This window comes from Saccopteryx leptura, chromosome 2, assembly GCF_036850995.1.
Source record: "Saccopteryx leptura isolate mSacLep1 chromosome 2, mSacLep1_pri_phased_curated, whole genome shotgun sequence".
In the NCBI taxonomy this organism is placed as follows: Eukaryota; Metazoa; Chordata; class Mammalia; order Chiroptera; family Emballonuridae; genus Saccopteryx; species Saccopteryx leptura.
The window spans coordinates 65,270,270-65,288,485 of record NC_089504.1 but is presented as its reverse complement, the minus strand read 5'-3'; the positions used below and the strand labels follow the sequence as shown (position 1 = coordinate 65,288,485).

Here is an 18,216-nt window from a genome sequence, read left to right as displayed (position 1 = left end):
GCACAGGAGGTAGGAAAGGAAGGTTTCTTCAGTGCCCTGGCCAGCGTAGAGGGGGCTGCCCACAGCATTAGTGTTGAGTCTTAAGTTTCTGAGCACTAGGAGCCAATTATCTAGTATTACAATTAAAATTCATATTCCACAGTGTAAGGGATCAACAGGATTTTATACTTGAAAAAGAACTTTGAGAGAATGTGAGCGAATTTGCCAATTAAGGAAAACTAGATCCAAGTAAGGGAAGCCCACAATCTATACTTAATAAGATGACGACAAAAGGCTAGAACCTAAGGCTCTTCTATTTTTTTAAACTGAAGTGTCCTTTCTTTTATATTGTCCTATTAATTTTATTACCATCCTCTAATAATCTGGGCTTGCTAGTAACTGCCATGTAATGTTAAATTCATATAGACTTAAGATTTAATCTTTTTATGTAGACATTTTTATTATCTTTAATTCCGCAGAAATAAAAATCTCAAGCTCCAGTCTTAATTCTTTTTTTACAGAGACAGAGAGTCAAAGAAAGGGATAGATAGGACAGACAGACAGGAACGGAGAGAGATGAGAAGCATCAATCATTAGTTTTTCGTTGCAACACCTTAGTTGTTCATTGATTGCCTTCTCATATGTGCCTTGACTGTGGGCCTTCAGCAGACCGAGTAACCCCTTGCTCAAGCCAGCGACCTTGGGTCCAAGCTGGTGAGCTTTGCTCAAACCAGATTAGCCCGCGCTCAAGCTGGCGACCTCGGGGTCTAGAACTTGGGTCTTCCGCATCCCAGTCTGACGCTCTATCCACTGCGTCAACGCCTAGTCTGGCTCCAGTCTTAATTCTAAGACCATTTGTCTCATCAATCCTAAGTCAGTGCCATGCTTCCCATTTTAACACATTGTTGACCAGCAATCTTATGCAGAAATTATCTCATGTCGCTGGCTATTTTTTCATAATTGAGTATGAAAGTAAAACAATTTAAATAAACTTCAGTATATTTATATATAATGAATTTAAATCAAACTTTGTACATATCTGCTACATATTATATTTTATATATATTATATATTTTAGTAATTTTTCTTGGTGTGGTATACTGATAGCAATCACCTACGTGTAATGGTATGCAACATGTTTTGCAAATATATCTGGTTTTGCTGCGTTTTGAAACACACACTTTACACGTTCTAGTTGGATTTGTTGTATACCAGTGCAGTGACTATTTTTTATAACACATGGTCTTTTAGTTGCCCTGAAAGCCTAAAAGGTGAATCAATGTAAGGAGCTCTTTGAGAAGTACCAGAAGTGTTAGGTTCTGAGCTGCACTCATTTGAACCAGCAGATATCTATTCTCTAGCTACTTCAGGTAGAAATTTTTTGTATCTTATTTTGTCTATTGTAATTACAGGGTGAAGAGTCACAAATACAATAATCTTATATTACCCTGAGTTTCAAAAATTGAAATAGCTAATGCAAGTGCAAACACGAGTTAACTTGTGATTGGTCAACAACGTTTGGGTTAATACTCAAACAAAAACGAGTTAACTGGTGAGCGGTCAACAATGTGTTAAAATGACCAACATTATCTCATTGGACATTATTCATCTAAATGTTTGGGAAAGAATGGTAACTAAAGAAAACGGCCTTGCCATAAGGAGGTAGCACAGTGGATAGAACATCGACCTGGAATGCAGGGGACCCAGGTTTGAAACCCCGAGGTTGCCGGCTTATGTGTGGACTCAGCTCGCTTGAGCACAGGCTCACCAACTTGAGCACAGGATAGCTGGCTTGTGAATGGGCTCATAGACATGACCACATGGCTGCTGGTTTGAGCCCAAAGGTCACTGGCTTGAAGCCCTAGGTCACTGGCTTGAGCAAGGGGTCACTGGCTCAGCTGGAGCTCCCCCCCCCCCAGTCAAGGCACATAGAAAAAAGCAATCAATGAACAACAAAGGTGCCACAATGAAGAATTGATGCTTCCCCATCTCTTTCTCTTCCTATCCTCCCCCTCACTTAAAAAAAAAAAAAGCCTTGAAAATAAATATAAAAATTTGACCAAGCTACAAATATCCAAATTAATAACCAGAGCTAAGCTTTAATGTGAATAGACAGGATTAACCAAGGGATAGCCAAGAAACAAACCTAAAAAAACCAGCACTCACCAATCTGTAGAGGCCCATCGGTCCACTGCATGTAGCCCTGTCTTTATGTTCTGTAACATCTCTCCGTCTACCTCTGTAGTCTGTATAATAACCAAAATCTGGTTGATTATTGAGGATTCTCTAAGAATCAAGCCTATGACAATGCACCAGTCCAGACATCCTGCCTCCATGAAGATATGCAGCAGATACCTATATGTAAACAGAAACAAAGTAACTGAGAAGGACATACAGAACCAAGAAGAATCTACAGGTGTTCAGTAGGGCATCATTATCAGAGAAGTAGCCCCCATACCTTACTTACCCAAATATCCCAATTAGGCACTCTGTGGTTTCGAAATGCTAATAAACTCACCGAAGCTGGATCTGGGATTTGTGAGGCCCTTTACTCGCCAACTCCATGGAGATGTGCTCTAGCTCGGACTGAGTTAAGCTGAGTGTGGAGAAATTTTCATCCACCACTGTCCAGTCCCCATCCACCATGGAGCTACTTTCAGTCAAGTCTGTGGCTGAACCAATACTGCATTCATCACCTGATGAAGAAGGGCCAAAAATTATAAACTAACTTCATGTAGAAAATGTTTTACTTTAATTTTAAATATTGGCTGTTTTTCAGGTTTGATTTTTCCTGAAGAGTTTGAAAGCAAAACATTAAAGCCACTGCTAAAATTCCCATGCTATATATTAACAGTAGTACATATTTTTAAGTCAGTAGATAACCAGGCATTATATGCCTTTAAACAATTGGAATCTGAATGCTTGCTAGATATTTGATAGTATGAATGAATTACTGTTATATTAATATTTCTTAGAAGGATGATAATATGGCTATTTTTAAAAAAAGTGTTTTTAAAGATACATACTGAAACATTTACAGATAAAATATATCATGTTTTGGATTGGGTTAAAAAATACAGGAGGGTGAAGCAGATGAAACAAATTTGGTCGTGAGTTGGTAATTGAAGTTGGGTGATGGATACATGGGATGGGGCAAGGGATCCATTATACAAGGACCTCAACTTAAGTATGTTTCAAATGAACTCTTTTCTTTAAAAAAGCAATAGTTATCACTTCATGTTCAATATGAGGGCTAATATTAAAAAAAAAAAGCCAGCAAGTAAGTGGTGATCAGGTGGAGAAACTGGAACCCTTGTCAACACTGGTGAGAATGTAAAATGGAATAGCTGCTATGGAAAACATGATTGTTCCTTAAAAAAAAAATTAAAAAGAGAATTACCATATGATCTGGTAATCCCACTTCTGGGTCTATAACCCAAAGAACTGAAAGCAGGATCTCAAAGGTATCTACATTCCCTCAGTCACTGCAGTGTTACTCATAATAACCAAAAGGTGGAGCAGCCCAAGTGCCCATCAATAGATGGATGGATAAATAAAATGTGGCATATTCATACAGTGAAATATTTATCTAAAAAAGGAAGAAAATTCTCATGCTTGCTACAACTGAACTTTGAGAACATTATGCTGGGTGAAATAAGCCAGTTAACAAAAACACAAATGCTGTATATTTCCATTTATATGAGGTATCTACAGTAGTGAAATTCATAGAGACAGATAGAATGGTATTTGCCAATGATTGGGGTAGAAAGAAATGGGGAGTTGTTATTAAATGAGTATAGGGTTTTAGTTTTGTGAGATGAAATGAGTTCTGAAGATTGGTTGCACACAATGTAAATTGTAAACACTACTGAACTGTACACTTAAGGATGGTTAAGTTGATAAATGTTTTGTGTATTCTACCACAGTATGAAATAATTAATGGTAGCTATAAGCCTACTCCACATAGCAGAAGTTCAGGTAATAGTGACAACAGACAGAAAAGCAAACTTCAGGCGAATACTTGGCCATTAAGAAAACTGCAGAAAATCAGACTAATTGCTACTTAAGGCTCTTATGATTATATAAACCTAAGCAACATAAGTCACTTAAAAAATTACTCGATTTTTAACTTACTGATTACTATAAGAGCAGAGGTTGGCACATATTTTTTGGTAAACGACCAGATAGTACATATTTTAGGTTTTAAAGGCTAAGAGGCAAAATTATAAAGATATTATGTAGTAAGTTACAAGAGAAAAAAAATGTCAACATTTTTTAATCAATGAAATAAAACAGCATTAAAAAAAATACAGGTATACTTATGAGAATAATGGAATTTTTTATATGGGGATAGATAACATTTTGCTTACCTGAGGTTCAAAGTTAGTGCATCTATTAGTGCTGACCTGTAACAAGGTTTTATCTGTTTGATTTTACTTAAAATATGCAAAGTACAGTCAAGGCCAATTTGTCCTTGTTCTAGTTACTATCTACCTCTCCAGAATACTAATGGATAATCCTCAAGAAACATCTTCAGAGAAGAGTGAAGCTCTATATTTTATGTGCTACAGTGCATAAACCTTCTTTCAAAGGAATTGAAGAGTTAGGACTTAACAAGACATTTACCTTTATTAGATAAAGGTGACAGGAAGGCATCTTGCATTTGTGGTCCATGGGATGAGGCTGTGTCTATCTCATGATGGGTAGGGCCAATGTCGCTGAGCCATCTCTGACTTTGTTGGACATTAGAGATGCTGGCATCTATCTCAAGGTTTAAAAAAGGGTCAGGTGACTGAGACTTTAACAGCTGCTCTCCCACTGCATGGCAGATCCAAAAACAAAGAAAAAATGGGAATTGAAAAAGTACACACTGACATTTTCAATTCAGTTCTTTCAGGTTCTCTCCTCCCATTCCAATCATAGAAGTTCAAAGCTAATTACTGCCCTACACTGCATCATCCACCCATAAACCAGGAATGTGGGACTGTAACACATGGCCTGACTATAGAATGCTTCTAACAGTCATCTTATGTCATAGCTTACTAGAACTGGGAAAAATTTTATTCTCCTCTTTTGAGTGATTTTCCTTGGTTCTAAGATGACATGAGGTTTCCAAATGCCAAGAAAAGGCTTTCATTTGAGTTTTCTTAAGTGATAATTTGAACAGATTTCCTTAAAAAGATCTAACTAAAAAACTTTATTTTTTATTTTTTCTTTCATCAAAATGCAGTTTCACTCTGTCATCTCCTAGTTAAGAAGGTGGGCTCTCAAAGCTGCATTTTACCATTTCTCTGGATTGAGTCCTGTCCGGTAAGGAACAATTTAGCTTATAATGATTAACCAATACCAAAACTCCTTCCCACAGTTAAGTGTGGTAACTTTTGTATTCAGTCAATTCTCAACTTGTTGATAGTCTGAGATAAGAACGGTTAGATTTATAAATTAGACTTCAAGGTCACAAGTCTTTGAGACATAAATTTTACTTTATTTACACCCTTGATGAAATGGTAGATGATCCAACTAATGTACAAAATCTTGGCTTTTATCTCTTCCTGAGTTTGGAATGAAAAGATTTCTTAGAATATCAACTAATAACAAAACGCCTAAAACTTAATAAAATACAACTCTCCTGACAAGTGACACAAAGCCTGCACTACCTGTTCGGAATTTTCCATTCTTGAAAGGAGAACTGACAGAAGAGACTGGGATGATGGGAAGTGGCCACAGAAAATCCTTGTGGAGTCTCTTCAGGGCTATCACAAAGTTGTCTACCCGGGCAGCTCGGGTGCGTTCCTTGCAGAGCCAGCTGATTAGTTCAAAGCCCAGCTGGGCTGCAAAGCAGCCGAGGTCCTTAAGCCGAACTTCTTCTAAGAGACGCCGGGCATGTCTCCACAGCATCATGTCAATATACATGTTCTCTGCACAGTCGCTGTCCTTACTCCATCTGTAAGAAGGAACACAAGAAAGCTACACAAAAATCTTTACTGAAGACTTCACATGCTGTACACAGTATCCTTGATAGCAAGGTAAGGAGGTGAGAGATCCATGATCTACTTCTGACTGAAGAGGAGGATGAAGTATTAGTTCTTCTCCATGTGCTGAACAACACCTAGAACATGGCAGCTCGTAAAACATACTTGTAGAATGAATACATGGAATAGGAAAAAACAGGAGACAAAAAAAGACACAAAATAGGGTGATAACTGCTGAAGGAGAGAAAGGGAGCAAATAACTGCTATTGAAAAGATGGAAGGAAATCAGATCAAAGAAACTAAAGAGAAAAGTGAAATGAGGCCCTGGCCAGTTGGCTCAGTGGATAGAGCATCGGTCCACTGTGCAGAAGTCCCGGGTTCGATCCCTGGTCAGGGCACACATGAGAAATGACCATCTGTTTCTCTTCCCCTCTCTCTCCCTCTTCTCTCTCTCTTCCCCTCCCACAGCCAGTGGCTCAACTGGTTCAAGTGTTGGCCCTGGTCAATGAGGATAACTCAGTTGATTCAAGTATCAGCCCTAAACAGGGGTTGCTGGGTGGATCCTGGTCTGGGTGCATGCAAGGAGTCTATCTCTCCTCCTCCTCACTAAAAAATAAAAGTGAAATGAAGTCTTTCAATATGAGTTATGTAGACAACATAAACAAATCATTTAAAAGAATTAATGACAACTACATATAGCCTATCATCCCTTACTCATATGAGCTGATATGGTATAACTGGTTTGGTAACAGTAATGGTACTTGCAGTGAGAGGCAGCATTGGAGCAGGACTGCCTGGAATCAGATCTTGGCTCTGTCACACATTAGTTGTGGGAACATAACCAAGTTTCTTTTATTTTTTTATTCAGTGAGAGGAGGGAGAACAGAGACTCCCACAAGCACCCAATCAGGATCCACCCGGCATGCCCAGCAGAGGGTGATGCTCCGTTGCAACCAGAGCCATTGTGGTGCCCGAGGCAGAGGCCATGGAGCCATCCTCAGCACCCCAGGCCAACTCACTCTGATAGAGCCATGGCTGCTGGAGGGGAAGAGTGAAAGAGAGAGAGAAGGGGGGGAAGAGGGTCAGGTAGAGAAGCAGATGGTCGCTTCTGTGTGCCCTGACTAGGAATTGAACCCAGGGCATCTACATGCCAGGCCGACACTCTACCGAGCCAACCGGCCAGGGCCAAGTTTATTTTCTTAACCTGAACAATGTGGTTAACAACAGTATCTACCCTTACCTACCGTCCACAGTTGTTGAAAAGCCCAGAAGACCTTAATGGGTAAATGCTGAGCACATGCCTAACACAGTGATGACTCAGTATGCATTGACCAATATTTAAATTCAGGGTATGTTTCTTATGTAATATGTGCATGTTATATGTACTATAATACATAAAGTAATACATTTCTTCAATATTCTTCAATATTATTTGCATAAAGATTGTTTATAGGTTGCATTTGACTTATATATAACCCATCATTGAATATATGTTGTGAGTAGGGGTGATTTTAATGCTGTGATAAGAAAAAGCAGTCAGCCTGACCAGGCAGTGGCATAGTGGATAGAGTGTCAGACTGGGACACAGAGAACCCAGGTTCGAAACCCTGAAGTCACCGGCTTGAATGTGGGTTCATCTGGGTTGAGCACAGCTCACTAGCTTAAACCCAAGGTCGCTGGCTTGAGCAAGGGGTCACTCGGTCTGCTGAACCCCTGCCCCAGTCAAGGCACATATGCAAAAGCAATCAATGAACATCTAAGGTGCTGCAATGAAGAATTGATGCTTCTTATCTCTCTCCCTTCCTGTTTGTCCCTATCTGTCCCTGTCTCTCTCATCTCTATCAAAAAAAGAAAAGAAGAAGAAAAAGCAGTTAAACATCATAATAAACAATGTTCAGTTCTTACTATGTGCCAGGCACTGTAGACACAATACAAACTATACAAAAGGATTAGGGAAGAGAAAAAACTAGAGCCAAGAACATGCAACACAAGAAGGAAAACATGGATCTCACACACCAGAGGGAATTCTTTTTTATAATGATCTGTATCAGTTCATAGTTAACCTCTCAGGAGCAATAACCCATCTATGGGTGATGTAGGTTTCAGTCTCCAGGATACACTTTCTCTTTGCTCTCCCGCTGTTTTAATGAATTCTCCAATCAACAGAGTCATAGGAGGGGCAAGTACATGAGGACCACACTTTCTTTTGTCAAGAGGTGTAGCTGGAAAGGAGGATAAAACTGTTGACTCTAAGAAGGCTTCTAGATTACCTACAGTTATGGTATCTTTTTATTCTATTATCAGAAGTAATTTATAGTTAATTGCATTCAGAATAGGTATATCTAAGCTACTTTAGTAAAAGGGGCAGAAACTGTACAAAAAGTAAAGAAGTGAACTTAGGCCCTGGCCAGTTGGCCCAGTGCTTAGTGTTGGCCTTAGGGGTGTGGACATCTGGGTTCAATTCCTGGTCAAGGCACACAGGAGAAGTGACGATCTGCTTTTCCACCCTTCCCCCTTCCCTCTCTCTCTCTTCCCTTCCTGCAGCCATGGCTTGATTGGTTCGAGCGCATTGGCCCCAGGAGTTGACGATGGCTCCGTGAAACCTCTACCTCAGGTGCTAAAAAAATAGTTCAGTTGTGAGCATGGTCCCAGACCTGGGGGGTTGCCAGGTGGATTCCAGTCGGGGTACATGCAGAAGTCTGCCTCTCTATCTCTCTCTATCTCCTCTCCTCTCAACTTGGAAAAGAAAAATAAAGAAGTGAACTTAGGAGGAAGAAAAAAGAAAATCTTTTTGTGTGGTCTCTAAGCTTTCTGTTCATTGGACAGAAACTGGATCAAGCAGTTGTTTTCATGAGATCTGACTTTACAAATGCCCTAAAATGCAATGTGTCACAGAATGTCCTAAAAGCAGAAACAGCTTTTTATTCTTTTACCTTTTTCCAGAAGGACCAGATGGCATACTTAGTGTTTTCTGTAAGCTGAATTTACTAGCAGGTACATTTTCAGCTGACTGGGATAAACTGATGCTTCGATTCCTGAAGAATTCAAATCCACCGCTTGAACTGGGTTCCTAGGAGTACATACAATGAGCAGTACAGTTAGAGAAAGATGCCACATGGGTATACGGCCCAGAGAAGCTGTGCAACTTTGCAACTAACCTGAGCTGTAGGTGTGGATGGAGGTGTCTCAGATTCTCCAGAGCCAATGGCCTTAAGAAATCGAATCATGTGTCGACATAAGTCCCACTTGCCTTGTTCCAGGGCTGTGTTGAACAGAAGGGTGGCATGTTGCCGACTTACTGCTGGGACTTCCATATTCTAAAAACCAAGGAAGAGAAGCATTCCTTTTATACTGCGAATACTTTGGAAAGCTCTGAGCTGCAACACTGTAGGGGACAGTTTAATAGTAAAATAAAAAGGAGCATTAAAAAGTACCATATAAGAAAAAGTAAATCAAATACTCTGCCGCTGTAATATAAATTGTGATTTATTTATTGAACTCCCACTATATTAACCTTACATATATTCTTTCTTTCATTTCTCCTAGTGAATCTGTAAATAGATATATCATTTCTATTTTACAGATGAGGAAACTGAGTTAAGTAACTTGTTGAAGCAAGAATATAAATCTAGGTTTGCCAGACTCCAAAAAAGCTCTCAGGTTTGTCTCCTGTGACAGTTTTTTGAGAATATGACTTAAAAAAATCTTTGCTTTGGACAGTGGTATGTAGTATTGCTATACAAATAGCATCCTAAATAATTCTTCCACAAACTTAACCTGCCCTGACCTTCATGGAAAGGTACCTAATAGACAAGTTTAATTGTATTTATTATCTGACAATGCACAGAAACCTAGGAATTCTGAGGGAAGAAAAGTTTCCAATTCCACTGCTTTGGAGATCACTGAAAGTCTAAGTAGTGACCTACAACAAAAAGCAGCTGCATTAATCTGTTTCTATTTTTATGATTCTGTGGTTTTTTCTTTAGAACTAACTAAGGAATCAGAATTTCATAGCCATCCAGCCTCAGCTCGATTTCCTCTGGTTTCAATCAGTTACCATGAAGCAAATAGCAGACAGGAAATCTAGTCCAGGCAGTTTCCAACCACACTTATGGTTAGCTTCTCACATCGGTGAGCACAACTTTATAGTCATTTGAAAGATACTTTAAGTGTACCCTATCAAATCCGTATCAGACTGACAGGAATAAAAACTATCAAGCACTTCTGTCAAATATATAATGAAGCAAATTTTCAGTAGTCTCAAAGAATACATTATTCTGAGAAAAATCTCTATCAGATTAATTACTGTGACAGGCCTGAATCTTAACTCGCTATGTGGAAACTAATGTAAGGTGGTCTGTTAGGACCCATGCTATAATTAGAATCACTTCATCAATTCCACATTGTTAAGGATAAATCCAGTAATATTCAAAATAATTCTTCGTTTCTTATGTAATATGTGCGTGTTATACCTATGTGCTATAATACATATAGTAATACAGTCCTTCAATATTACTCAAAATATTGTAAACTCAATCTGTTTTAGGCCTGTTAATGGACAACCAGGATTTTAAAAGCTCTACATTGTTACTTTATGATATTCAGAGAAACTTTCTGTCATTTGATAAGACTGAGTTCTTCAAAAGGGACGATATCAGCTAAACAGAAAACTGAACTGTAAATACAATCACAGTGCCCAAACAGGACATTTCTTTTTTTCCCAAAGTTTAAGCTTATTAATTCTTGTATCTTTGTAAGAAGAGGGCTGGTACCTGTAAGATAATAAGGTAAGAGGCAGCTGTGTCCAAATCCTGAGCCATCAAACATTCTTCAAACAAGTCCTTGGGGTTTCCAACAGCTGCAAAAAGGTAATTCCACAGGGCATATTCAGTCTTCCTGGCGCAGTGAACAACTGTCTGCAGGAAGAGGGGGAACTCGGTGATGAACTTTGCCACGGTGGGGAGCAGAGGGTCGGGAATGGGCTCCCGTGAGGTAGCTTCCTCCTCCAGAACTTCATGGAGCATGAGCTCCAGCACGTGCGGGAAGTAGGGTAACATGGAACAGGACTGGGCTAAGAGCAGAGCCTGCTCCCCGAGATTCCTGACCAGCAGCTGACGCAGAATGTGGTGGAGGTAGATCTGAGAGGTTCTCTCCACTACACAGAACGGGAAGAGCACCTCCAGCTGCTCCCTAGCACTATTCCGAGGGTACAAAGAATCATAGAGCAAAGTGTCATTGACAGCACCAAGGACTAATGCATCTTCAAACAGAACAGCCAGGGGGTAAATGTTGATGTGGAAAGGCAGCATGATCCGCTGGGACAAGAAGGAATGGGGCTTGCGGTGATCCCTCGGGAAGAGAGGGAGCCAGACTTTCATCCCTGCTCCTCCACAGCTCAGCCAGAGGGCCTCCAGAAGGTGACGCTTTTGTTTATTTGCTCGACATGTAGTCCACACATTCTCAACAGACTGGGCTAGAACAACAGGAGGACAGAATGGCAGCTGGAAAAGGAGAGACAAGAATCAGTTTTTCCTATTAAATCTGTAGGCTAAGTTCCTACATACTAGTTCCTTAAGTTTTTCAAAATGAGAGTACAACTTATTGGGAAAAGTAAGGTAATTTATTTAGAATTAGAGTTACTAGTAGTAGTACCCTGGCCTTTCAGAGTGTGTGCATTAAAATCTTAAAACATAACAAAATCTATGAACTTCACCAGTTTACACTATTTTCCCATGAGAATGTGGAAATAAAGCCTAAGCAGTAACATCTGGAGTATGGGACATTTTATTACCACTTCAGGACCTTATCTTTCACCCTTCACTAATAGTCCTATACCCAGAGGCTTAAGACTAGTTTTATATACTTTCTCAGTTTCCAAACACAAGACAATACTCTCCTCTTAAAGTCTTTCATTCCTTTACCCTAATGTTACACATTCTTCATGTTCTAAATGGCCTGCACCTGACTCACAAGTTTCCTTTGGCCAGGGTTACTGTCCTTCTCCCGGATCTGAGGGCCTGATCTGTCCCTCTGCATCATGATGAGCTGTCCTGCAAGATTCAGCATAATGCTCTCTGCATCACGAGCCTGAAAGAAAAATAAATTGAATTCACACTAACTGATAGGTATGTTTTCAGCAGTTTTGCCCCAATCCCTATGTCTACAGGTTAAATGGCCAACAATATTTACTGAGTGTGTTCTATGCACAGCCATTCTGTTAGGGTCTATGAGTGTATCACATGGAGCATCTGGCTAGGGCAGGAAATACTTAACACAACAATTAACTGAACAATGCAAATGCACATAAAATTGAGGGCAGAGCTGAACTATACTGGAAAACCTAAGAACTTCAGAAATATAAAAATAAGAGTTCACTTCAGTGATCTAGGTGGCACAGCTAGAGAAGACTTAAAGGATGAGGTGGTGCTTGAAGGATGAAGAAGACATACGTGGGTAGAAGGAAAAGGCTTGGTACTCTAGTTGAAGAATGCACTGTAAATGACATGGATAGGAAAGAATAATTCTTTTGGGAAAGTGAGAGCCATATGTCTAGATTAGGGGTATTATGAGAAGAATGAATGATAACAGACCTTTAGTTGTAAAGAGGAAGAGGAATCTAAAAAAACAAAGGCTTACTATAATATAGTATGCTATACATAAGGGGCAGAAAAAGAATTGAATCAAAGATGATTTCAGGGTGTCAAATCTAGGTGAGGAGCTAGAGAAGTTGATGTTATTACCAATAGAAAAATAGATGTTAGGAGAAATCAGGAGGAAAAACTGGAGTTTTATTTTGTTGCCTATTAAATTTGAAAGAACCTTAAGACTTTCAAGTAAAAATATTGTTGAGAATGACTGAACCAGATGATTATTCCAGAATCATAACCATAATGGCGAGGTTGGTAAACTGAAGGAAACATGAGTTTTCTGAGGCAAAGTATACAGGAATGAAAGAGCAGAAGGCTATCATCTATACTTTTTATTTATTTATTTATTTTTATTTTTTCTGAAGCTGGAAACGGGGAGAGACAGTCAGACAGACTCCTGCATGCGCCTGACCGGGATCCACCTGGCACACCCACCAGGGGGCGAGGCTCTGCCCACCAGGGGGCGTCGCTCTGCCGCGACCAGAGCCACTCTAGTGCCTGGGGCAGAGGCCAAGGAGCCATCCCCAGCGCCCGGGCCATCTTTGCTCCAATGGAGCCTTGGCTGCGGGAGGGGAAGAGAGAGACAGAGAGGAAGGGGAGGGTGGAGAAGCAAATGGGCGCTTCTCCTATGTGCCCTGGCCGGGAATCGAACCCGGGTCCCCCGAACGCCAGGCCGATGCTGTACCACTGAGCCAACTGGCCAGGGCTACTATCATCTATACTTTTGAAGGCCAGAAGATAAACAAGAGAGCACAACGTCGCATAAACCAAAGAAAAAACATTTTTAGGAAGGAAAGGATGATTATTCAGAAGACTTAGGATTATGTTCCAGCTTTGATACTTGCTACCTGCTGTCAGGGTCATTTAGGCACCCTATGTATTCTATTTGCAAAACACACAGTTAGGCAAAATGCTCTTTTGTACTACTCTCAGACATTACTAGGGACTGTGTGTAAAGAAATGGCAAAAGGGTCCAAAGATTCATGGACTCTGTCATTCATTTTTGCTTTAGACCACATGTAGGGAGGTGATAAGCATCATATGAACTGTTGTTAATTTATAAAGAAGTAGAAATTTAAAAATAAAACACACAAATGTCCAAGCACCTGTCACAAAGTTCAAGAACTTGATTTGGAAAGAATTCTTCAGTTCCCCATTCAGCATCATGACATGAAAATCAACAATTTAATTTTCTGCCATAAAACACATGAGAAACAGCAAATAACAGGAAAAGTGAAAATGTAAGAGGCGTGTAGAATTATTTAAGCAGACAGGAGAAAAAAAAGAAAAACGAACATCCAAACACAAGAATCAAACAATAGGTGGATTGGCAAAGGGACAAAGTCAGCGAATACCTTAAGAGCATTTACTTTGCTTCACCACAATATGACTAATGTTCATACTAACCACTTCTGAGTTTCTGGGAATTTAATTTCACCACGCTATTCCATACAAGCTCATTAAAAAACAAATTCTTTTTTCTTCAGCTGTATCCATGCATTCAACATTTTCTATTGGTAATATTCCAGTATGTAAGAACAGCTGACAACATCAGCATTCTCAGGCAACTTCAATGAACTTTTCAGAAACCGACAGTAATGCAAAAGCAGGGACTATCTGTACCATCATCCTCAGAAAACTAAATCTGAAGGAACCTTACACATCACCTCTTACCCTAAAAAATCCCTGGCAGATGCTTATCATTGGGAATTTCAGAGAAAAGGAGCTCACTCTCATGAGGGAGGCCATCTCACTGTTAACTTTGCTGTAACACTCTGGGTCTTCCTCTGTGTAAGATGAAATCAGTCTGTTTCCTTTTACATTTCAATTTACTAATCTGCTCTTTACCAAGGTAGACACACCCCATTGTGAAAGGCCCTCTGAAAATGGGGCACCCAGCACCACTCATGCCACTGATTGCCTATTATAGCTGAGATACAAGGAGTTCCTTTTTCCCTAATATGAAAACTTCAAATATAACTAAAAGTATGGAGAATAGTATAACAAACCCCCTACTTCCATCATTCTGATTCACAATTATCAAGATTTTGTTGTATTTGCTCCATTGATCCCTCTTTAAAAATTTATTTTGCCAAAGTATTTTATTTTTTTAGGTGAGAGGAGGGGAGATAGTGAGGACAATTTCCGCATGCACCCCAACCAGGATCCACCAGGCAACCCCATCTGGGGCCGATGCTCTAGTACCAAGTTAGTTATTAGCACCTAAGGCTGACACACTCGGACCAATGGCGCTATCCTCAGTGCCTGGCACCACACTCAAAACAAGCCACTGGCTGCACAAAGGGAAGAGGGAGAGAAGGAGGAGAGGGAGTGGGAGAGAGGCAGATGGTTTCTTCTCTTGTGAGCTCAGACTGGGAGTTGAACTCGTACGTCCATACACTGGGCCAACACTCTATCCACTGAGCTATCACCCAGAGCTTGCCAAAATATTTTAAAGACAGCATGCCATTTTACCCCATACACTTAATCTGCATCTCTAAAATACATATGAATGTTTGCTTATATCTCAATGCCAGTATCACATCTAAAATTTACAATTATTCCTTAGAGCTATCTCTCATTCCATATTCAAATATATTTATTTTGTAGAGAGAGAGACAGGAAGGGAAATGAGAAGCATCAACTCATAGTTGCATCACTTTAGTTGTTCACTGCTTCTCATACATGCCTTGACTGGGGAGCTCCAGCTGAGCCAGTGACCTCTTGTTCAAGCCAGAGACCTTGCGCTTCAAGCCAGGAACCTTTGGGCTCAAGCCAGTGACTCTACGCTCAAGCTGGCAACCTCAGAGTTTTGAACCTGGGACCTCAGTGTCCACTGTGCCACCACTGGTCAGGCTCTTTGTTTTAACTGTGTCTTTTTATAGCTAGTTTGAATCAGGATACAAATGAACTTACTTCTTGCATTTAGTTGTTATAGCTCTCAAGTCTTACTTAGAAAAGTCTCCTCTTCCTCTCCCTACCTCCACTCCCACTCATGTTACCAACTTGTAGCTATCCTACAGAATGTTCTATACCGTTTCCTTGTGGTGTTAAACTAAATATCCTGTATTTCCTGTGAATGAAGGGTGACTCTATACAATTAAGGTTCAATGTTTTTGGTAGTAATTCTTCATGAGAACTTCATGTCACATTGCCCCAGAAACCATGCTACCTCTGGTTCTCCCACTTTTTGTGATAAGATTTATTAATTAGACTTAGGCATAACCACCTTATCCTTTCACTGGAAAGTTCCTCACCAACTTTTTGTCAGACAGTTTTGTCTAATAATAACCATTGCCAGAATCAGTTATTTCCTCAGGTGATTCTTTAATTCTTACATTCCTTTCACATCTTTTACCTAGAATTCTTCTGTAAAACAGAACTTTACTTTATCAACTAGGACTATCTGACTACCATGAAATATAGTTTGCAGAGGAAACTGGACCTATATTTTAAAGGAGTTTAATGAAAGTGTCTTAATAGGAAGCAAAGGACACACTGAACAGACAAGGGTGACAAATCTATATAGAATTTTCCTATGAAAATGGGTTCCAGCCTGACCTGTAGTGACACAGTGGATAAAGTGTCAACCTGGAACACTGAGGTCGCCGGTTTGAAACCCCAGGCTTGCCCAGTCAAGGCACATACAAGAACTATTACAAGTTGATGTTTCCTGCTCCCTGCTATCTCCACTCCCTTCTTTTTCCTCTCTCTAAAATCAATTTTTAAAAAAACATGAAAAAGAAAATAGGTTCCCTGTTGACATGAAGCTTGGAAACCACTGGTATAATGGAAAGAGCCTTGGACTAAAAGTTATGCTACCTGGTGGCACCAGTACATACTTTAACCAGAAACGGCACTATCCTTTCTCTTCCCTCATATTGAACTGATGGAGTCCTCTAACCTTTATATTCATTCTACTTTCCATCTTCCTTGTCACTGCCCAAGTTTGGGCCACTAACACAATTCACCGAGATCATTACAGTGGTCTCCCAGCTATTCTTTCTACATCCAGTTTTGTCCTATTCTAGTTTATTTTCCTTTTTACACTTTGAGTAAATGTTATAAAGTTTAGATATAGTAACACTCAGCTTAAAATATGTACTTAAGACTTTAAGATAAAGTCTGAAGTCTGTTTTATCAACAGGATTCTATCCTGATATTCCATGTTTCATTCACTCTGAAAGTCTCCCAATTCCCTGAATGTGTCGTGTTCTCTCTAACCCATGGGCCTCTGCACTGCTGTTCCTTCTGCCAGAACACCGCTCCTCATTTTGCTTAGGTAACTACCCCTTGTTCTTCGAGTTTCAAGTGAAATGGTACTGAAGTCTTCTCTTTTTGTTTATACTATGCCAGGTCTTTGTTATACACTCTTAGAGTAACCTGTACCACTTTCTGTTTATACACATCACAATTATAATTACTTATGTAATTATTTCTTTACTATTGAGCAGAAACCGTGTTGACTGAGCTTGTCACTGTAACTCAGCAGCTACATACATAGCACATTCCAGAATTCCAGACACTTAGTATGTATTTACTGAACAAATAAATAGTTCCCAATGTCAATTTAAAAAACAAAAAACTGAGATGAAAACTCTAAAGAGCTCATAATAGAATGGTACCTGCTGTGGCATTTTCAAGGTGATTCCATTCTCTGTACTCACTGATGTCAGAGTGACAGATACCACCAGGAAAGGGTGAGGAATGTAGCGTGACATGGAGACTTCCTGAAGAACCTGAATACCAGCAGTAGTATTTGGACTGCAAAAAGAAGAAGAAACCCCCACCTCAACAACAGTGCTGGCAAGGCTGCCCCCCCAGCCCACTACCAACAGTATTAGGTTTCACACTCATGAAGGACCCAAATGCCTCTGTTTATTGTTCCCTCCTTCCTATGTATCCTTTAAGCTGCAGACAAGGTTGAGGAATCTAAAGAATACATGGAGATAAAGGAGAAAGAAGGGGAGTAAGATATAAAAGGGAAGAAAAAGCTAGGGAAGAAGCTATAAGAATAGCTTAGTTGGGTAGTTGAGGATGAGGGCTCTATCTAGGCTAGTAAGATTTTTTAATTTTTACTTTTACATTACACCTCCATCACTGTGCTACTTTAGCAAATATACACTTCATGGCTGTTTAAAAAACAAACAAAAAACCTGAGAGCAAAATAAAACTCAGGAGGCACGATCGAAATGCTATAAGCCAACCAGATGCCAAGACAAATATAGCACAAGACTGCCAGTTTCCCCCACCCCAGACAACAGCCATCCAGCTCGGTGGAGAAGTGAGTCTGCGAGGACATGCTTCCTAATTCCTGAAGCTGTGGTCCTATAGATTTCCCCAAGTTGTCCTGGCTGGACAGCTCAGTTGGTTAGAGCATTGTGCTGAAGCGTAGACGTTAATGGTTCGATCCCTGGTCAGGGCACATACAGGAATGGATTGATGTTCCTGTCTCTCCCTTTCTTCCCCTTCCTCTCTTGCTAAAAATCAATAAATAAAAATTTTCAGGCCCTGGACAGTTGAAAAATCAATAAATAAAAATTTTCAGGCCCTGGCGAGTTGGCTCAGCAGTAGAATGTTGGCCCAGCATGTGGAAGTCCCAGGTACGATTGCCGGCC

At 40.1% G+C, this 18,216-nt stretch overlaps 1 protein-coding gene across 3 annotated transcripts in view; it reads right to left on the bottom strand.

Annotated features, from left to right (window-relative positions):
• Positions 1-18,216, bottom strand: part of RIC1 (RIC1 homolog, RAB6A GEF complex partner 1) — a 169,166-nt gene that overhangs the window by 2,635 nt on the left and 148,315 nt on the right. For all 3 annotated transcript variants that reach the window (XM_066368094.1, XM_066368093.1, XM_066368095.1), the window contains exons 17-25: positions 17,224-17,362; positions 11,922-12,038; positions 10,724-11,452; positions 9,110-9,268; positions 8,885-9,021; positions 5,637-5,923; positions 4,606-4,797; positions 2,498-2,675; positions 2,146-2,334 (exon numbers count right to left, since the gene is read on the bottom strand). In XM_066368094.1, coding sequence (XP_066224191.1) covers positions 2,146-2,334; positions 2,498-2,675; positions 4,606-4,797; positions 5,637-5,923; positions 8,885-9,021; positions 9,110-9,268; positions 10,724-11,452; positions 11,922-12,038; positions 17,224-17,362 — 2,127 coding nt within the window. The remainder of the gene's footprint in view (positions 1-2,145; positions 2,335-2,497; positions 2,676-4,605; positions 4,798-5,636; positions 5,924-8,884; positions 9,022-9,109; positions 9,269-10,723; positions 11,453-11,921; positions 12,039-17,223; positions 17,363-18,216) is intronic.